This window comes from Tursiops truncatus, chromosome 9 (assembly GCF_011762595.2).
Source record: "Tursiops truncatus isolate mTurTru1 chromosome 9, mTurTru1.mat.Y, whole genome shotgun sequence".
Classification (NCBI taxonomy): Eukaryota; Metazoa; Chordata; class Mammalia; order Artiodactyla; family Delphinidae; genus Tursiops; species Tursiops truncatus.
This window is the reverse complement of record NC_047042.1, coordinates 82,330,378-82,352,247: the sequence shown is the minus strand read 5'-3', so window position 1 is coordinate 82,352,247 and position 21,870 is coordinate 82,330,378. Positions and strand designations below refer to the sequence as shown.

At 39.5% G+C, this 21,870-nt stretch overlaps 1 protein-coding gene across 1 annotated transcript in view; it reads left to right on the top strand.

Moving 5' to 3' along the window:
• TNPO3 (transportin 3) overlaps positions 1 to 21,294 on the top strand; it is a 53,619-nt gene extending 32,325 nt beyond the window's left edge. Inside the window, exons 16-22 of the mRNA XM_033862694.2 lie at positions 1,823 to 1,939; positions 2,798 to 2,892; positions 4,126 to 4,282; positions 5,811 to 5,978; positions 11,405 to 11,517; positions 19,583 to 19,674; positions 20,973 to 21,294. Of these exons, the coding sequence (XP_033718585.1) occupies positions 1,823 to 1,939; positions 2,798 to 2,892; positions 4,126 to 4,282; positions 5,811 to 5,978; positions 11,405 to 11,517; positions 19,583 to 19,643 (711 nt within the window). The 3' untranslated portion in view covers positions 19,644 to 19,674; positions 20,973 to 21,294. The remainder of the gene's footprint in view (positions 1 to 1,822; positions 1,940 to 2,797; positions 2,893 to 4,125; positions 4,283 to 5,810; positions 5,979 to 11,404; positions 11,518 to 19,582; positions 19,675 to 20,972) is intronic.
• Positions 21,295 to 21,870: the final 576 nt, after the last annotated feature.

Below are 21,870 nucleotides of genomic sequence, written 5' to 3'. Positions count from 1 at the left end.
TTGGAGGATACCTTCATGACTTTTATGTTATTCTTTTATTCCAGTAGCATAGGGTAGCATCTTATGTGACAAAAATCCCATAAATTCGAGGTCAGTAAACTACAGCCAGTGGGCCTGCCACGTGTTTTTGTAAATAAAGTTTTACTGAGAGATAGTCATGCTTATTCATCTAATTATTGCTTATTGGCCATTTTTGTGCTACAGTGGAAAGTTAAGTAGTCAAAAGATTGTAAGGCCGGCAGAGCCTAAAATTTTTACCATCTGGCCCTTTAAGAAAAAGTTTGCCAACCGTAACTTATATCGTTCGTTAAGTACAGCATATAGTTTTGAGTATACAACACTGAACAGATTCATAGCTCCCATCTCGTGTTCTTTTCATGGTATATGCTGATAAGTGCCAGTTACTCTGCCCTTCCGCTCCCACCAAGCTGAAAGAATTGAATTTATGTAATAAGATGAATACATACATGTTGCATGGGCTTTTTTTCCCTCTTTTGCTGTACCACGCAGCTTGTGGGATCTCAGTTTCCCGACCGGGGATTGAACCCTGGACCCATGGCAGTGAAAGTCCTAACCACTGGACTGCCAGGAAATTCTCATGTGATGGCATTTTAAATAGATGAACGTACGGTGGCCTCTTAATTTTTGGAGGATAGTAGGGTAAAAATCCTAAACAAATAATTTAGTTTAAATATTTATATTGTATTAAAATTTTTATTCTGTAGAGATTCAGATATCTTGATTGGAAACGCTCTTTTTACTCAAATGATTAGATAGAGGGGTTTAGAAGCCAATTTAAACAATGCTTTCAGGGCTTCCCTGGTGGCGCAGTGGTTGAAAGTCTGCCTACCGATGCAGGGGACACGAGTTCGTGCCCCAGTCCGGGAAGATCCCACATGCTGCGGAGCGGCTGGGCCCGTGAGCCACGGCCGCTGAGCCCGCGCATCTGGAGCCTGTGCTCCGCAGCAGGAGAGGCCACAACAGTGAGAGGCCCGCGTACCACAAAAAAAACCAACAACAACAATGCTTTCAGAGTCTCCTCTAATATGAGGGGCATTGGATATTTTGTTCCTGCTGTGGTTGTTTTTTAAAAAAAGAATTATCTTTGATGCAAATAAGAGCAACTTGTAGGTTGGAAAATTAAGGTATATTGTTAGGGTTTTGTAAATATTACACAAACCTTGGATAATAACTCCTTAATGGTTCCAGCTTGAAGTAAATATTATACAACTCTCCTACAACATTGTTTTGGAAAGATAAAAAAAGGTCAAAGTCTTGAAAGAATTCTAAATAGAGTACTTGAAAATAATTGAGGAATTGAGCCCTATGTTTTAGAAAATGTTGCCAACAAGCTTTACTGCGTTGTCTTAAAGAGAAGAGACCAGTCTATCTCAGAATTTCTTCCTCCAGACAGCTACCTAAGCTGAAACTTTTTAAAAATAATTAATTAATTAATATTTATTTTTGGCTACGTTGGGCCTTCATTGCTGCACGCGGGCTTTCTCTACTTGTGGCGAGCAGGGGCCACTCTTCGTTGCAGTGCGCAGGCTTCTCATTGCAGTGGCTTCTCTTGTTGTGGAGCACAGGCTCTAGGCACGCGGGCTTCAGTAGTTGTAGCTCGCGGGCTCCAGAGCACAGGCTCAGTAGTTGTGGCGCACGGGCTTAGTTGCTCCGCGGTATGTGGGATCTTCCCAGACCAGGGCTCGAACCCGTGCCCCCTGCACTGGCACATGGATTCTTAACCACTGCGCCGCCAGGGAAGTCCTAAGCTGATACTTTTTGAGGGGTAAAGAATTGAACTAATGGGATTTTCCCTTGGCAGATGGTGAATGTTTACCATGTACATCAGCATTCCTGTTTCCTGTACCTTGGTAGTATCCTTGTGGATGAGTATGGCATGGAAGAGGGCTGTCGGCAGGGACTACTAGACATGCTCCAGGTATGTTTTCTTGGAGGGTCTAAAGGCCTAGCAGTGTGTTCTTCACCATGTCTTTAATTCTGTTACTTCTTCATATTTCCTTCCCAGGCATGATGTTGCCCTAATAATAGGGAGGTAGAACTTCCTAGTTGTTCTCTGGACAGGCCTGCTTGGGAGAATGAGAGAGAGATTGACCACACAGATGTACTGGTCATTACAGTTATTACTGTCTGATTTATGCTATCCAGAGGTAGGATTTTTTTGGAGGGTGGGAAGGTGGGCAAGTAGATTTAAAATAAAGGATCTCTAAGCTCAAGCATGTTTCTGTTTTTAATTTCTTGCCTGGAACAGCCAATGAACTAGTTCACTTAGGAGGGATGGTCTTAGGGTAAATAGCAGGCATTGGAAAAGTCTCCTGATATACTGCTTTTACCCTCTCCTATTCACAGGGCAAGGAAATATATTAGGGAGTTAAATCATAATGCTCCTTTTCCCAAGATGTCTTTCCCTTTAAAATTGCCATTTCATAGTTATTATCATTAAAACATCAACTACTCCCTTAGCGGACCAGACCATATCTAGTACATAAGCACAGTCTTCAGTTTCAGAAACTTCTAAAAATTTGAGGTGACATCTACCCAGTTGAAATCTGTATCCTCAACCCTTTCTGAAATGTGGACTTCATATGTGAAGACTGTTTTTGTCAACTGAGAAAGATTTATATCTTCCCTTTGTTGATCTCTCATCAAAGTCTTTTTCTTTTCTTACTTATCTGTGCTTCCCCTCTTTGTTCTCTTTGTATATGTTATGATATTTAGCAAGTCTGAATCCCATGGCATTAATTTACAAGCATTTGTTTTAAAATCACTTTTTTTCTAGGCACTGTGCATGCCCACCTTTCAGCTCTTAGAACAACAGAATGGGCTCCAGAATCACCCTGACACTGTGGACGACCTATTCAGGCTAGCCACCAGGTCAGTCCTTCTGAAGAGCAACCCTTTTTTTTTATTGCTCATCCTCATCACTGCTTGATCTTGTCACCTAACAGTTAACTGTTTCCTTCTCTGTAAAATGAGGTAAGAGGAGTAGGTAGATTAATGGTTCATAACCCAAAGTTAAATCGTGAACCAGAATATTCCCATTAAATGAAGAAGAGCTGGATGAGAACAGGGGAAAATAACTGATTTCCTTGCATGAAGGAGGGAACATGCCCAAGGCAATAAAAATGAGCTTTGCAAGAATATTTGACTAGACAGTCTGTAGAATCCCATGTAGTTTTAACATTTTATGGTACTATGATGTCATGCTTTACTTAAACTTTTTCCTTGAGAAGCTTAGCATCCTTCAGATATAATCATATCTCAGAATAAAAAATCCTTAGGCTTTTAAGGTGCCTTAGAAGTTATCTGGTATGTACTTCCCACCTCTACCCCTAGCCAGCCACCCCACTTGTTGCTTAAATTCCTTTTACTAGTAACACTGACATTTGTATTCATTCTTAGTCCTTAGCTCAGGAATTTGAACCAGATCAGTTAGTAACGAACACTGGGTTTTTTGTTAATTTTTGGACAAGTCAGAAAACGCTTTTGTGTGTGTGTGTGTGTGTGTGTGTTGGTATGAGAGAATTGTTTGGTGGGTTGTCAACCTGTTTTCCCGGTGTGTTCCTTGAAAAATCAATCTCTAGAGATGCTCTTTGCACAAATGGTTGCCTGGTAAAATAAATTTGGAACAATGTTTTATCTTTTTCTTGGAGATTCTCTGTAAACATTAGAGGATCTGAGAAAACTGAGTGGGAAGTATAGAGTTCCCATATACCCCTAGCTTCCCCTCTCCTTCCCCACAGCCTCCCTTACTATCAACATCCCCCACCAGAGTGATCCATTTGTTAGAACTGATGAACCTCCATTGACATGTCATTGTTAAAGTCCATAGTTTACATTAGGGTTCTGTCTTGGTGGTGTTCTTTCTATGGGTTTGGACAAATGTGTAATGACATAATGACATATATCCACCATTATAGTATCATACAGAATAGTTTTACGATCCTAAAACTCCTGTGTGCTTCACCTATTCATCCCCTTACCCTCCACTCCCTCAATCCCTAACAATCACTGATCTTTTTTCTGTCTCCATAGTTTTGCCTTTTACACTGGCTGCTTTTATAGCCTAATCCTGTCGTTTATATCTAGCTTGTCTTTCCACACCAGGTTTATTCAGCGTAGCCCTGTTACCTTGCTGAGGAGCCAGGTTGTCATCCCTATCTTACAATGGGCCATTGCCTCTACTACCCTGGACCACCGGGATGCCAACTGTAGTGTCATGAGGTTCCTACGAGACCTCATCCACACAGGGGTAGCCAATGATGTAAGTATGAACAATGTAGTCTTTCTATTTTGTAGCTCATTGTTTTCTCATATCTCTTTCTCATTCCTTAGGGGAAAACCAGCATCTCCTTATTTGATCTGTGTTGGTAGGCATATTCCATAGTGGATCATTCAGTAACCAAAATATCAACTAGTAGATTTAAGACAGCCTGTACTAAGTGTTGTAAGCTGTATCAAGTAGTCTGAAATTATCTCTGCTTCCAAGCCATTTGGTGTCTAATTGAAGAGAGAAGTAGATACAGTTACAAAGAATTAAACAACAGCAACAAGGCCGTATTTGGTTGTCAGATAAGTGATAAAAGTCATGATTGCTATGAGATCAGAGGAGGGAAAACTCTTTGGAAAGAAGTAGGTTGGGATAACTTTCTGAAAGAGGAAGGACCTCAGTGGAGCCATTTGGATGGATTGGAGAGGGGAGGAAAATCTAACTGGGGTATAAATTATAATCAGAGAAAGTCAGGATAGTACTAAGTATACTAGTAGACACTTAAGAGACCTTTTTGGCTGGAGTAGTAAAGTGGTTCACAAAATGTTCAAAGGTAGGTTTGACTAGATGTGGAGTAGAATTGAAGGTAAGGGAGATCAGTGAAGAATTAAGTATGTGACTAGGCTAATTACTGAAGAATTTTGACAGTAAAAAGAGAGAGGGAAAAGAAGAAAATAACTAGAAGTGAAAGGCACTGTAAAAGTTTTTTTTTTTCAACATATTAGAAATATGTGTATTCAAAGACTAAGAAGGAAGAAAATAAGTAAGTTTTTTTTTGATAGAGATTAGATATCTGATAGAAGTCTTCTTTTTTTCAGTCACTTTTTAAAAAAGGAAATACAGATACTTTAAATTATTTTTTAACAGAAAAAAAAAGGTTAAGAAAATTGCTACCCTTAATCTCTAACCATTGTTTCTCTTCTGTGTTCTATTCATGAAAAACCTAAGGGTTGGGCTTTCCTGGTGGCGCAGTGGTTAAGAATCCGCCTGCCAATGCAGGGGACACGGGTTCGAGCCCTGGTCCGGGAAGATCCCACATGCCGCGGAGCAAGTAAGCTCGTGCGCCACAACTACTGAGGCTTCGCTCTAGAGCCCGAGTGCCACAACTACTGAGGCTTGCGCGCCTAGAGCCCGTGCTCCACAACAAGAGAAGCCACCGCAATGAGAAGCCCGCACACCACAACAAAGAGAAGCCCCCGGTCGCTGTGCAACTAGAGAAAGCCCGCATGCAGCAATGAAGACCCAATGCAGCCAAAAATAAAATAAATAAATTTATTTAAAAAAAAAAACTTAAAAAAACCTAAGGGTTAAGGTTAATCTCAGCTGAAGCCCATGCCCATTTCCTTGAAACTAAACTCTTAATATTTTCTTCCTGGTGACAGAACATTTAGTGGACCTTGTGAATCCAGCTGTTATATATACTTTCTTCCCTGGGAAAGAGAGATTACTAGACTAAAGGGGAAAGAGTACTTCCTCTTTGGAAAGTTGAAATTAGAATTTTCCTGTTCCTGTTTTCTTACAGCATGAAGAAGACTTTGAATTACGGAAAGAACTGATTGGACAGGTGATGAACCAGCTTGGACAGCAACTTGTAAGCCAGCTGCTTCACACGTGCTGCTTCTGTCTCCCCCCATACACCCTACCAGATGTGGCCGAAGTGCTCTGGGAGATCATGCAGGTTGACAGACCGGTAAGATTGTTTTCATAATCTTTTTAAAGGGTTAGGGTTAGGGTTAGTCCCTAACCCTAACAAGTCCTAAACAGTTCCTTGAGAGGCTGACTATAACTTTGAAACCAGTCCTGTTGTATGTTCGTGGAACCTGATTTAGGTATATTGCTAAGTTTAATTGTTAAATGAAGGGGTCTGTAGAAGGGTTCTTGAAAATATGTTTGTGTCACTGTCATAGGGTTTATTTATTACCAAAAGTGAATACTAAGCATCGAATTCAGCTATGTGGCTGGCCGGTGAGAAATTTGTTCACTTGTGAGAGATGCCCATATTACAGGTTATTCAAGAAGTGTTAATTCGGGCTTCCCTGGTGGCGCAGTGGTTGAGAGTCCGCCTGCTAATGCAGGGGACACGGGTTCGTGCCCTGGTCTGGGAAGATCCCCCATGCCACGGAGCGGCTGGGCCCGTGAGCCATGGCCGCTGAGCCTGTGCGTCTGGAGCCTGTGTTCCGCAATGGGAGACGCCACAACAGTGAGAGGCCCACGTACCGAAAAAAAAAAAAAAAAAAAGAAGTGTTAATTCATTTCAGGTTCCTTAAATAGCACTATATGGTTCCTTGGTAATAAATCTAGCCAGAGCATTTGGAGGCATATGCATATAAAACTAGCCTACAATCTATAGCTGGATTTGTTTCCCCTTTGGATTTATTTACATCCTGTTTCAGTTCTTGAACCAGGTTCTTTATCACCTGAGCATGCAAGTTTTTTTTAGGCTATCCAGTAATGTCCAACTAATTTTAGTACTGGGCCACATGATTATAAATCAGGTTGTGTGTACTACATGAAAGTTTTGAGCATAATGGTAACATATAGTGTATAGCCTGTAAATTATTTTTTTAAATGAGGTTTATAATTTGTAATATTAATATAAAAGCAGTTCAGGAAAGTACACAGTTGGACCTAACGTGAGCTGACTTGATTGAACCACAGAAATCCAGATACATAAGTATCTTATAACTTTTAAGTCCATGTACATCTTAATGTTATCTCCTATTTTATATCACTGATTGCAGTTCTTAGCCTCAATTTCAGCAGTTTCACAAAAAAAGAGTACACTTTCACTCTCAGACCCTAATGTTACTAAGCTAAAAGTTCTGCCTAGTCTTGGATTTGTGTGTTCATCTCCAAAATTCAATGATTAGTGTAAATTGTCTTAGGCATATGTATTACTTTATCGTTAGCTCACTCAAATGAAACACAATCACATGTAGGGTAGATGGTAGATGTGTAATGGATTTCTAACATTTTCTCTAGGTTTCTACTTCAGAAACAGCCCCATGAACCTTAACTTTTTTTTTTTTTTAATTATTTATTTGGTTGCTCCAGGTCTTAGTTGTGGCAGACGGGCTCCTTAGTTGCAGCATGCAAACTCTTGGTTGCGGTATGCATGTGGGATCTAGTTCCCTGACCAGGGATAGAACCTGGGCCCCCTGCATTGGGAGTGCGAAGTCTTAACCATAGCACCACCAGGGAAGTCCCCTCCCTGAACCTTAATTCTTACTCATCAAACTCCGTGAAGCTTCTGTGTGGCTTTGGTTTCATCAAATAGCTCTGCAGTTCTTCCATTAGCTCAAGTGCTTCAGGAATGAATAGTACCTGTAGTTCCCTTGCTGGCTGTTCACGACACCTGTTCCATTTCAATCTAATACAGTAGTAGTTTTTGTTTTTCTAAAAAGTATTCTGTGAACCCCTGGGGACCAACAAGTTTATTCCAAACATTATTGATAAGAGAAATAAAATTTCCATACTCTTACTTTTAAATAAATATACTTGGTTTCCAGGTAACAAAAAACTTATTATGTACATTTAACCTTACAAAAAATTTTGGATTTGTAAGCATACAGGTAAGGGCTAAAGAAGAAAATGAGAGCAGCAATTTGGAGCAGGAACAGAAAACAAGTAGCCCTGTGCTCTTAAGTTTACTGTGTACCCACTGAATTGCTAAATTATTTTAAAGTGTTTGTTAAAATAGATAACCAACAAGGACCTACTGTATAGCACAGGGAACTCTACTCAATATTCTGTAATAACCTAAATTGGAAAAGAATTTGAAAAAGAATAGATACATGTATATGTATAACTGAATCACTTTGCTGTACACCTGAAACTAACACAACATTGTTAATCAACTATACTCCAATGTAAAATAAAAAATTTTTTTAAAAAGTGGTTTTCTGTAAACACCAACTTAAAACTGAGTTTTTGTAGAGGAACTCTTACATAAATTTAGGTTGTCTATATGCTATAAACTGATTGAAATCGTAACTAAGGATATAAGTCTGAAGAAAATTAACATTCTTGAGCACATTCTCAATCATACATTTTCAAAGTTCAACACAGATTCTTCAGTAGAAGATGACGTACCAGCTTTGTCTCTTGTCTTGAATATTTTGAGAAATAATTGATTTATATCAGTGTGTAAGTTGAAGGCATACAGCATAATGGTTTGATTTACATATATTGTGAAATGGTTACCACAGTAGGTTCAGCTAACATTCATCTTCTCCTATGGACACAATAAAAAGAAAAGAAGGAAAAAAGGAAAAAAAATTCTCCTGTTGAAAACTCATAGGATTTACTTACTTAACTAGTTCTTATTTATCTTATAACTGGAAGTTTGACCTTTTGACCACTGCCTCCAGTTTCTCTCCCCCCACTTTTTGCCTCTGGTAACCACAAGTCTGATTTCTTTTTCTATGAGTTTTGTTTTGTTTTTCTAGATTCCACATACAAGTGAGATCATACAGTGTTTGTCTTTCTCTAACTTATTTTGCTTACCATAATGCCTTTAAGGTCATCCATTTTGTCAGTAATGGTAGGATTTCCTCGTTTTTTTTTTTTTTAATAAATTTATTTATTTATTTATTTGGCTGCGTTGGCTCTTCGTTGCTGCATGCGGGCTTTCTCTAGCTGCGGTGAGTGGGGGCTACTCTTTGTTGTGGTGCGCGGGCTTCTCATTGCAGTGGCTTCTCTTGTTGTGGAGCAGTCTCTAGGCTCACGGGCTTCAGTAGTTGTGGCACGCGGGCTCAGTAGTTGTGGCTTGCAGGCTCTAAAGCACAGGCTCAGTAGTTGTGGTGCATGGGCTTAGTTGCTCTGTGGCATGTGGGATCTTCCTGCATCAGGGCTCAAACCTGTGTCCCCTGCATTGGCAGGCGGATTCTTAACCACTGCGCCACCAGGGAAGCCCAGGATTTTTTCGTTTTTTATGGTTGAATAATAATATCCATTGTGTGTACCACATACTGCAACTTCTTTATCCATTCATCCATCCATGGACAGTTAGGTTGTTTCCATGTCTTGGCTACTGTAAATAATGCTCCTGTGAACATGGGGTGTAGATATCTTTTCGAGTTAGTGTTTTTGTTTCCCTTGGATATATCCCAGAAGTAGAATTGCTGGATCATATGGTATATATATTTAATTTTTTGAGGATCCCCCAAACTGTTTTCCATGGTGGCTGTATCAATTTACAATCCCACCAACAGTGTACAAGGGTTCCCTTTTCTCCATACCCACGCCAGCACTTGTTATCTCTTATCTTTTTGATCATGACCATGCTAACAGGTGTTAAGATGATATCTCTTTATAGTTTTAATTTGCGTTTTTTTCAGGTACCTGTTGGCCTTTCGTATTTCTTCTTTAGAGAAACATTTATTGAGGTCCTTTGCCCATTTTTTAATTGAGTTATTTGGCTTTTTGCTAGACTGGTATGGGTTCTTTATGTATTTTAGATACTAACCTCTTATCAGGTATATGGTTTGCAAATATTTTTTCCCATTCCTTAGGTTGTCTTTTTACTTTGTTGATGATTTCTTTTGCTGTGCAGAAGCTTTTAGATTGATGTAATTTCACTTGTTTATTTTTATTTTGCTGGTTGTGCTTTAGGTGTCACGGCCAAAAAATCATTATCAAGACCCATGTCAGAATGCTTTAGGCCTTTGTATTCTTCTGGGAGTTTCATGGTTTCAGGTCTTACATTTAGTCTTTAATCCATTTTGAGTTACTTTTTGTGAGTGGTGAAAGGCATGAGTCCAGTTTCTTTCTTCTACATGCGAGTATGCAATTATCCCAGCACTATTTATTGAAAAGGCAGTCATTTCTACATTGGGTATTCTCATCTCCTTTGTCAAATATTAGTTGACAGAATATAGTTTAGTTTCTTACTGTTTTTGTTTTGGGGGATACTTATAGTTAACTCATGGGTCGTTTTGGATGCCAAAGCTTTGTCAGTTAAGGGTTCATTCATGCTGTTTGCCTCTGCTTGTTTTTGTCTGAGTAGAATGTTGTCTTCTACTCAAAAGGGGCAACACTTGGAGAATTATGCAGTACTTTTTAAGCATTTATAGTGGAATATTTACTTTTGCTCTGGTCTATTGTGTTCATAAATTAACAATGGGAAAACACATAATGTAAAAAATTTAGGTATAAAAAAGTTATTTTACAACTGAAAACTGTGACCAAGGCATACATCCTACTTAAGAAAGGCATGAAGAAAAATTAGAGCTTTTTCAAAGAATAACAATTCAAATGAAAATAAGAACCCAGAGGAAGTCTCTAGAATTTTGATTTTTAAGTTTGCTCCCACTCCCCTTCCTCTTCAGTTTTTGTACACATGAAAGATATAAAGAGACTATACTCAGATGTAAGTAAATTGTTTTAAACAGTAACAAGAGGGACTTCCCTGGTGGTCCAGTGGTTAAGACTCCATCCACACTTCCATTGCAAGGGGCATGGATTCCATCCCTAGTCAGGGAACTAAGATCCTGCATGCCGTGTGGCCAAAAAAAAAGAAAAATAAGAAAAGAGCAATAAGAGTGAGCAAAAAAAAAAGAATTTTCTAACCCACAGAACAGGCAGGTATCACAAAGGAACTGACTGGCTATGACCCCTACTGAGAGAGGTGACCTTAAAATCCTTAAGATTCTGGATTCATATTACGTGTATGCACTTTTTAAATGTTTACTTACTATACTTTCTGTCCCTGCTCTTTCTGGTACCTGAACTTTTGCTTTGGATTGCCTTCGATCTCTAAGCTCAACAGTTTTCTGGCGGCTGTTTAATTTTTAAAATACTACATAAGTTTAATGACAGAAACAGAACAATAGCTTTATCCAGAAGCGACTTCATTTCCAAGGTTGAAAGGCTCTGTCTGAAATGATGCCTGCTGCCCCCTTGAAGGGAGTCTAGGCATGCCTTTGTAGGCTGTTCCAACCCGCAGTGGGTTGGAAGGCCAGAAATAGTACTTCTATTAAGTCCTTTACTTGCTTCCAAGTTTGGGGAGCTAATGCTACTAAGGAAAAAACCTGTGGGTTTTGGTTATCACCTGTAGGATCTCAGTTCGGTAAGCCCTGCCTTCTTTTAAAACGCTTCTTCCTCTTCTTTGTACAGACTTTTTGTCGATGGTTAGAGAATTCCTTGAAAGGTTTGCCAAAGGAGACAACCGTGGGAGCTGTCACAGTGACACACAAACAACTTACAGATTTCCACAAACAAGTCACTAGGTGAGTGATGATCAGCAGCAGGGGTATGCAGAAAAAATATCTTTGTTTTTTATACCAACTTAGTTATAGATATACCCAGGAGTATTTTTTTGTGTGTCTTTGTAAATTCAAAGTTTTGTGTCTGTTTAGCCTTGAATTGCACAAATTGGCATTGGAAACCAATCTGGGGGAAAGTATCACCATGCTGTACATGTGTGCCTCAGTTTTATTGTATTATACATATCCTGATGTTCTTCCAAAAGAACAGTGCGTTGAACAGCCCACTACCCTTCAGGAAATCTGTCTGTATCTTTTTAAAGTCCTTCCCAGTTCTTATCTGTATTCAGGGGTCTAGAATGCAGGTGTCTGAATAGGTGAAGCATTGGTTGTAGAATATTATAGAGTGATGTGGACTGCAGTGAATTAGGAAATTTTTGCTGTGCCTAAAGATATTCAAATTCTAATTTAATTCAGGCCAACCAAAACATCTCTCTGGGATGCATTAGGCCCATGAGCCACTTGCTTACAGCTTAGTTAAAATGTTAAGTTGTACATGTGTGGGTTTTTTTTTTTTTTTACTATAAACGTAATAAACATTTTAAATATACCTACATAGTCTTCCTAATTACAGTTTTATAGCTATAAGGTGTTGATTGATTTCCTTATAGTGCCTCTATTAATTTTCATTTTTTCAGTATTATGGATAATATTGAATGTCTAGCCTTTTCCTTCTTTTGATTATTTTCCTTAAAATGCAATCACTGAATCAGAAGTTATGAGACTTTTATGGTCCTTGATAGTATTAATGACAACAACTTAAATTGGATTTTGTAACTGTGTGTTACCTTCCTCTGATATTCCTTTTTCTATGTAGAGTCTTTAGAATTTTGACTAAATTTTAGGCAATGGCTTATATTCATACAATTGTGGAACGATTTATAGGTCCAAGAATGAGTTGTTGCAGTGAGCTTGGTAATGGTGAAAAAGAAGAAGGAAAAAAATGCATTTGATGATACAGAAAAATATATGATATAAAGGGAAAAAAATAACAATTTTGTATAACCCAACTTGCTCTTAAAATGTTTTTTAATTTTGATAAAATACATGCAAAATTTACTGTCTTAACCTTTTTTTTAAAACCATTTTTAAGTGAACTGCTCAGTAGTGTTAAGTACATTCACATTGTTGTGGGATTAATCGCCAGAACTTTTTCGTCTTGCAAAACTGAAAGTATACTTATTAAACAACTCGCCATATCTCCCTCCCTCCAGCCCCTAGCAACCATCGTTCTACTTTCTAAGTTTGACTATTCTAGATACCTCATATAAGTGAAATCATACAGTTTTGTCCTTTTGTGACTGATTTAGCATAATGTCCTTAAGGTTCACTCATGTTGTAGCAGGTATCAGAATTTCCTTCCTTTCAAAGGCTGAATAACACTCCATTGTATGTATATATACTATCTTATTTATCCATTCATCCTTTGATGGACATTTGGTTGATTCTGCCTCTTGGCTATTGTGAATAATGCTGCCATGAACATGAGTGTACAAATGTCATTTCAAGACCCCACTTTCAGTTCTTTTGGATATATACCCAGAAGTGGAATTGCTGGATTACATGGCAGTTCTATGTTTAATTTTTTTTGCAGAACCACCATACTGTTTTCCATAGCAGCTATACCATTTTGCATTCCCACCAATGGTGCACAAGGTTCTAATTTCTCCATATCTATTTTATTTTTGTTGCCTGTGCTTTTGGTGTTACATTCAAGGAATCATTACAAAATATAATATCATGAAGCTTTTCCCCTATGTTTTCTTCTGAAAGTTTTATACTTTTGGTCTTACATTTATGTCTTTGATCCATTTTGAGATAATTTTTGTATGTGATGTATGTTAAGGGTCTGACTTCATCCTTTTGCAGTTTTCCCTGCACTGTCCTTTTTTCATTGAATGGTCTTGGTACCCTTATTGAAAAATCATTTGACCATATATGTAAGGGATTTATTTCTGGGCTCTCTATTCTATCCCAGTGGTCTATGTATCTGTCTTTATATCAGTCCTGTACTGTTTTGATTATTATGGCTTTGAATAAGTTTTGAAATTGGTAAATTGAGACCTCCAGCTTTGTTCTTTTTCAAGAGTATTTTGGCTATTCGCAGTCCCTCGAGATTTCATATGAATTTTTTTTTCACTCTAATCCTAGGTTTATTCAACACAATCCTTTTACTCTACACAACAAAGTACAAACACGATATTATCTAAAATGCTACAGAGTTACAAAACTCAAAACAGAAAATGTATAGTACTGACTATACATTAAAAGCCAAAAAGCAATGTACACGTTGCCAAGGTAACTGCATGACCACGGTGAAAACCAGCACAACTGGGAGAACTGTGTTCATATGAATTTTAGGATAGATTTTTCTATTTCCACAAAAAAATGTCGTTAGGATTTTTGATTGGGATTACATTGAATCTGATCACTTTGTATAGTATTGACACCTTTAATAATATTAGGCTTTCCAGTGCATGAACATGAGATGTTTTTCCGTTTATTGGTATCTTTTTTTTTGGTGGTACATGGGCCTCTCACTGTTGTGGCCTCTTCCGTTGCGGAGCACAGGCTCAGTGGCCATGGCTCACGGGCCTAGCCGCTCTGCGGCATGTGGGATCTTCCTGGACCGGGGCATGAACCCATGTCCCCTGCATCGGCAGGTGGACTCTCAACCACTGCGCCACCAGGGAAGCCCCGTTTATTGGTATCTTTAATTTCTTTCAGCAACATTGTATAGCTTAAGTATTTTATTCTTTTTGATGCTGTTGTAAATGAACCAACTTGTACTTTTAAAAGCTATTCTATTATATGTGATATATATATATGCAAGCTACTTTATTATGAATAGTAAATTTCTGAAAAGATATATAACTAGAACTTTTCATTTCATAACCTGCACTATTTGCATTTTTTTCATGAGCATGGTATGCTTTTACAATTAAAACCAGACCTAGTTTTCTGGGTTGTTTTTTTTTTTTGCTGTACGCGGGCCTCTTACTGCTGTGGCCTCTCCCGTTGCGGAGCACAGGCTCCGGACGCGCAGGCTCAGAGGCCATGGCTCACAGGCCCAGCCGCTCCGCGGCACATGGGATCCTCCCGGACCGGGGCACGAACCCGTGTCCCCTGCATCAGCAGGTGGACTCTCAAACACCGTGCCACCAGGGAAGCCCCCAGACCTAGTTTTTAAAAGGGAGAGAAAATTAAATGCTAATCTTTTTTTCTGAGAATTGATTTCTTGTCACTCTCCAAAATGGTTTACTTTCTTATTCCCAAGAGTTTCCAATAATTCTGTTAATGGTAAAATCCCAAATCTTTGAGTGCTGTCTTTTTGTAGTTTACTAAGTGGCCTAACTTCATGTCCCGGAAGTAACTGACTTTGGGCCATAGATCAAGTGACATGCATGACTTTAAAATAGCATGTGACTGCCTTCATGACACATTTTGCCGAAAGAGTGGATTTCCCCTCTACTAGGTAGGCATATATTTATTGGGATGACCTTAAAAAACTATTTTATCTTTTTTTACTATGAATCTTCCCAGTAGAAGTAATATTGTACCTACAAACTGTCTCAGGGGAAAGAAGTATAACAGTTGCTTCTCCCTGCTTCTGTTTTGCTCTGTTTTATCTAGTGTTGTTCATTAGAAGGGCAGGATCATATTGGCTCTAGATTAGAGCGAATGAGAGCCTGAGGAGAACCCTCAAAGGAGGACTGGGCTTAGAGTCAAGGCTGTAGGTTTGAATCTTGCCACTTACTGTTACTTTGCAGCTTATTTATCTGTAAAATAGGGTTAGTAATACCTATCTCATAGGTTTATTGTGAAATACCAAGTGGAAATTTAAAGACGATCTGGTACATAGTAGGTGATCAGTTAACTTTTTCCTTGGAGAAGAACCTGCCAGAATGTCATTACATACTTGCGAAACTAGCTAGAGCATGTCTCCTTCAGCTCTAAGGCAACCTCCCACACATTCTGGAATAAGTTTCCACCAAGCTCATATTTCCTCACCCAGGCTAATATATGACAGGTAGAAACAAAGTGTAAGTCTGAAATAAAAGTCATGGACATTCTATAGTGTAAGAAAAATCTTGAGGCTAGGAAAATGAACCCAAATAATGTATTGCTTTGAAAAAAAATATCTGTGATCTTTGTCCTGTGATATGGGGCAATAAGGTATTTACCATCCTGGACTACTTGATCTCTTACTGCTAAACAAGTTTTGCAGCTCCTCCTGTAGTAGGCTGTGACATAATGGTGGGAAATGAACAGAAGTAAGAGGTAATGTTGAGGTGCTAGAGAAAGGATTTGAGATTGCTCAGCTCCTCTTAGTAATTCTCTTTCTTTGGTATGTGTATTGCCCTTGAACCTTCTGTTCCATGCATGACTCAGTCTCCCTTTCGGTTTTAAGGTCCTGTTACTCCTGCCTCAACATGCTACTTTGTTTGCCATCCTAGCAGGGAGGGTAAACTGGTTCAGTGTCATTTCAGCAAGTCCAAGCCTGTTTCTCAAATGGTACTGGTAATTAATTAATTTCCTGGCATTTTTAGTTGGCTAACTTGAAGAAAGCTGGAATTTTTCATTCTGAAATATCATTCTTGCTTTCCAAATACCACTAATCATGTCTAGAAGAAATTTTGCCATCATTTCCCATTTTCCTGTCTTGGTATTTATTCTGTGACTATCACTTGCATGAGGATCTCAAGAAAAAGACATGCATGGGGAGCATTGACACTAGAATGGGCCAGTATGGGGGTGTCTTCTTGCTGAAGTCATTAGTTAGAGCTCGGTTACTCTCCATTATGCACATCAGATGAAAAGGGCTGCATTTCTCAGCGCACCACTAGGATTACGGGGCTTGAGGAATAGTGACCATAAAATTACTCAAAAGTATAGTGGAAGGCTCTTGGGCATATATCTGGAGAAAACTATAATTCGAAAAGATACATGCACCCCAATACATGCAATAGTGCAGTAGTTCATAGGAGCGCTATTTACAATAGCCAAGACACAGAAGCCACCTAAATGTCCATGTAAAGATGAATGGATAAAGATGTGATATATACATAATAGGGTACTACTCAGCCATAAAAAAGAATGAAATAATGCCATTTGCAGCAACATGGATAGACCTAGAGATTATCGTACTAAGTAAGTCAGAAAGAGAAAGACAAATACCATATGATATCACTTATGTGTGGAGTCTAATGACACAAATGAACTTAATTACAAAACAGAAACAGACTCACACAGACATAGAGAACAAACATGATTACCAAAGGGGAAAGGGATCAGGAAGGGATAAATTACTAGCATAGCATTGTAAATCAACTATACTTGGATTATTTAAAATTTAAAAAAAAGGACTTCCCCGGTGGCTCAGTGGTTGAGAGTCCGCCTGCCGATGCAGGAGACACGGGTTCATGCCCCTGTCTGGGAGGATCCCACGTGCCGCAGAGCGGCTGGGCCCGTGAGCCATGGCCACTGAGCCTGCGCATCCAGAGCCTGTGCTCCGCAACGGGAGAGGCCACAACAGTGAGAGGCCCGCGTACTGAAAAAAATAAATTAATTTTTAAAAAAAAGTATAGGAGGGATTGGGATGGTGGGACTAGAAGCCAGAAAATAGAACCTACAAAAACAGTGGCAGTTTTGAATGAATGAATGAATATAAATAAATAAGTGTAAATGAATATAAAAACAACCCAGAAATATTAAGTGCCGGGAGGACTGAGGCAGAAACAGAAAATAGTTCTAGTTTTTAAGGAGGTTTGTTTGTTTGTTTGTTTAAAAATCTATTTCTTTGGGCTTAATCACCAGGGACACTTAAGTTAAACATTTGCTGATTGACACCAGAGCAGTTGCTGACAGGATTGGGAGCAGAAGCTGAGTTGATTCAAGAGATTGTGGCCTATCGCTCATTTCACCATGTCTCACCACAGTTCTCCTGTACTTGAATTTTGGTTTCAATACTTTTTCTCATGTTACGAAAGAGGCTAAGAGTGGAGTTATCATTTCTCTTCCAGATTTAACCACGATTTCTGGTTGAAGATGGGTAGTATTGAACAACATATAAGGCATTAAGATAGCAAAAGAATCTTGAGTCTCCAGCATTATCCTAAGTTTATCTCTTTCCTGTCGTCTTAGTCCCTTATAATAATACACCACACAGTGACTTCTCTGGGGTTACGTATCTTCCACCTTCGTGACATTGGGAAGCAGGAGTGATCGGGCTCACTCACCAAGGCTGCCTCCTTATAGTCAGTATTGATTCGGAAATAGAGAAATGTAATGCTTTTATTGAGGCATGTTAAATTCACAGAGCAAATGGCAGAATTACAATAAAACTAGAAGACCTTCTTTACTTTCCTTACATTTTTAGGATGGAGGGAGACTAGAAGAAAGCCTCTGTTGAATCAAGTCCTAGAGCCTAAATCAAGGTTCTTAGTGATGTTTCAGACCTTATAATAGCTGGGGAAATCCAGATGTAGGCTCTTAAGAAGATAGCTCTTATTACCTTCTTTTATGTTGAATCACTGTTAGTGGTTCCCTCCCTGACTTTTAACCATTACAAGAAAGAGAGAGAGAGAAAAAAAAAAAAAAGAGAGAGAGCTTTCTTCTGACATTGAATGCTAGGCTATAGGCTGTGCTCCCTTAATTTTTCTGAGCCAAAGAGAGGGCCACAGAAGGGTGAGCATATTAGGATGTGCTTTCTTTTCCACTGTTTTTAGCTTAGCCTCATGTTCAGTTACCAAAAACTATTATGAAGACTGACAAAAAAGAATGAAGCTGGCATCAGCTGGTTTCTTGATGACAATCTTAGATAAAGGAAGCCTTTTGAAAAAACAGGGTCAAATGAATATTGGGCTGTTCGTGCCACCTAGGTATCTCATTGCTTGCCTGAGGACCAAGACCTGCTTCCTCCTCCTCCCTTTCTTCATGCCTTAACCCTTTCCTCTCTCCTCTCCCTCCTCCTCCCACAGGAGGAAACCTTGAGCAGCCTGTTCAACTAGAAAATCGCTTATTGAGACTCACTTTCTGGACTGGGCTTTATAAACAAAATCTGCTCTTGGGAAAGAATGAGGGAACCAGGGTACCTAAGTTAGCTCAGCTCATAGAGTTAAAATGATCAACCTTAGGTGAATATGCTTGCTTTTTTACTTTGAGGGTTCTGGCTTTCTTTTATTTATGTCAAGGACTTTAACCAGGTTTTGTTGGTTTTTTGGCCACGGGATTTTAGTTCCCCGACCAGGGATTGAACCCGTGCCCCTTACAGTGGAAGCACAGAGTCTTTTTTTTTTTTTTTTAAATTTTACTTATTTATTTATGGCTGCATTGGGTCTTTGTTGCTGTGTGCAGGCTTTCTCTAGTTGTGGCGAGCAGAAGCTACTCTTTGTTGAAGTGCGCGGGCTTCTTATTGTGGTGGCTTCTCTTGTTGTGGCACGCAGGCTCAGTAGTTGTGGCGCACGGGCTTAGTTGCTCCGCAGCATGTGGAATCTTCCCGGACCAGGGCTCGAACCCACATCCCCTGCATTGGCAGGCGGATTCTTAACCACTGTGCCACCAGAGAAGTCCGAAGCGCAGAGTCTTAACCACTGGACCGCCAGGGAATAGCCAAGTTTTCTTGTTGTAGCAGCCTACATTTGTCAAATACTATTTTATTCACTGTTCTATTATCCTAAGCACTTTACATATAGGAATTGATTTAATCTTCAGAACATCATGGGGTAGATAATGGATGAGGAAACTGAGGCAGATTGGTAACTTGCTCAAGGACACAGTGAAACCAAGATTCAGACCTAAGCAGTGTTTCTCCAACGCCCACTCTTTAACAACCACACAGCTTATAATTATTCTCATGTACAATAGTTAATATTTACTCTTGAGTTACAGAAAGATTGAAAGCGGGGTCAAGAGATGATGGAGAGAGCAGAGCTGGGACAGTTCTCGGTATACCTCAAGGTTGTGGTTGCTTTTCAACATATTATATCTTTCTCATCAGTCAGGGACCAACCTACCTTTTCTTTTCTAGTGCTGAGGAATGTAAACAAGTTTGCTGGGCCTTGCGAGACTTCACCAGGTTGTTTCGATAGCTCATACTCCTGCACTGTGCCTGTCACCCAGGTGAGTGGTATATAGTTCCCAGCTTTTCCCCTGGCTGTTGGGAGTACTTGGGGATAGGCATAGATTTTTAATGCCCATCATGCGACTAGTACTATAGCTAGAGTCAGGGAAGGACTTAACAGTTTAACGCTGCTGCATAGCTGAGAAATGCACAGGCCTGATTTTCTTGGGTCAAGGCAGCCAAATATTTGTCAGCTTCTTTTGGATGCCAGTTTTACCCCCATAAGAAAGTTATTGTTGCAGAATATCTCAAAAAGAAAATTCCTCCCCTCTTCTCTTTACAGATATTTCTAGCATGGTAAGTATGTGTGGTAACAAATGAATATTTTTCAACCTGGCAACTTTGGTGAAAACAGTGCTGACCTAAAGTAGACCGTGATACATGGCACTGCCTTCCTAAAACTGATCTTTCAGATTTGATAAATAAAGATGCTTGTTCTTATCATTTTTTACAATTTTAACGCTGAAATGCTAGGTTTTTGACCAAGGCAGGAGGTAAAGGAAAAGAGCTAGCCTCTGTGTCTAGCCCCTGATCATCAGTTTTCTCCATTTGCTTCTGATTCTGAAGTAAAGCAAGAAGCTTAGCTGAGGAAGGAAAAGACTGGGTGGTGGGGTCTGGGTGCCAGTTTCTTGACTGAAAGAAGAAAGGCATCTCTCCTGTAAGCCCACCCTTTGATGTCTTAAGCAGAATTTATTCTCCCTGGAGGCAATTCTCGATGAATGTGCAGCCCTCTCACTGGTGGTTTTGTGATTAAATGAATTTGCGGGTGAAGATGCTGTTGAGCAATGCCTCACCATACCAGAAATTATTTCTAAACTTTGGTTCTTTGATGAGTAGTGATATCATTTGGGATCCTCAGGTTTTGCAGTGTCTGTAATAGTAGAGTCTAAATCAGTGGCTCTTAAACCTTTTCTTAGTAGGCAAAGCCTTCTTTCAAAATAAAATCTTGCATGAAACCCCAATACTTCAAAAGACTTAAATGGAGGTTTTCTGGTTGGCTTTGGAGTGGGCAGCCTGGACCTGCTGGCTTACTCTTTACCCCCACATATTATCACTGAGGACACTCAGAATTGGAAAAGCACCACAGACGGTATTTCATTAAAACAGTAGCTCCTTTAAAATCACAAGTGAAAAAAATCCAACTTCTTTTTTTTTTTTTTTTTAAACTGAGTTCTTACAGCAGAGGCCAGAATGAGGTGCCTGAGCAAGTATAGAAACTTCTGTCTTGAGGTTGACTTTCTGAAGTATTTGCTGTCTCCTGGACCACAGTTATTGACTGTCTTCTCTCTTTTGTCAGGAATGTCTTTTTTAATTAGAAGACAGGAAGAAAACAAAAATCAGACTGTGTCCCACAATCAGAAACCTCCATTGTGGCAGAGGGGCCTTCACCGCCACCAGGGCCTCCCGCCAGACAGGGAGAGACTCCAGCCTTCCAAGGCCATCCTGAGGAGTTCCTGTTTGGGGGTGTGAGGGAAAATCAGCGCGGTTTAAAAAAGATGGCTGCGGCCTGTGCAGCGTGGTGGGAGGTGAGCTGGTTTCCTGGTGAACTTGTTTCTAAAAGGAAAAATAATTTTAAAGAAATAAAAAAGAAAAAAAAAAAAAGGAAAACTAAACTGAAATCAGAACTGAAACATTCTCCTGGTAGCAAATGACATGCACACATACGTACACGTACCTACACACACACGCACACACACACATGCTAACATGCATGTGTGCACACAGAAAAATAAAAGTACAAAACTTTCTGTGAAACAAAAACATTTACTTAGGGAAGGTGGGAATTCAAATGAATTAAATAACTGCAATTGGAAGGAAAGGGTCAGGATCATCTCTTAAGGTTTTCTGCTGTTTTGTCCTTTCCTTCTCTCCCACCCTCTCTTCTTTCCCTTTCCCCCTCCCCCTCCTCTTTTAATGAAAGTTAGTAGAAATTTTTCCTACTGTCCCAACTGTTTTCTTCTCACCTTTAGAATTCTTCAGACAAGGAGAAATAAGCAAGGAGCCTGTTCTGTTTTATATCATGGTCATATCAATGATACTAGGACCTGCCAGGGCCAAAATTCATGTATATCCCCATCCTGACCCTATTCAGTCTCTTAAGTCCACTTCCCACCTACATTGGGTTGTCGTCGTCTTTGGAGAGAAGAGCCAAAATTAGGGTGAGTGGGATATAAATATATATTCTAAGTTGTAGT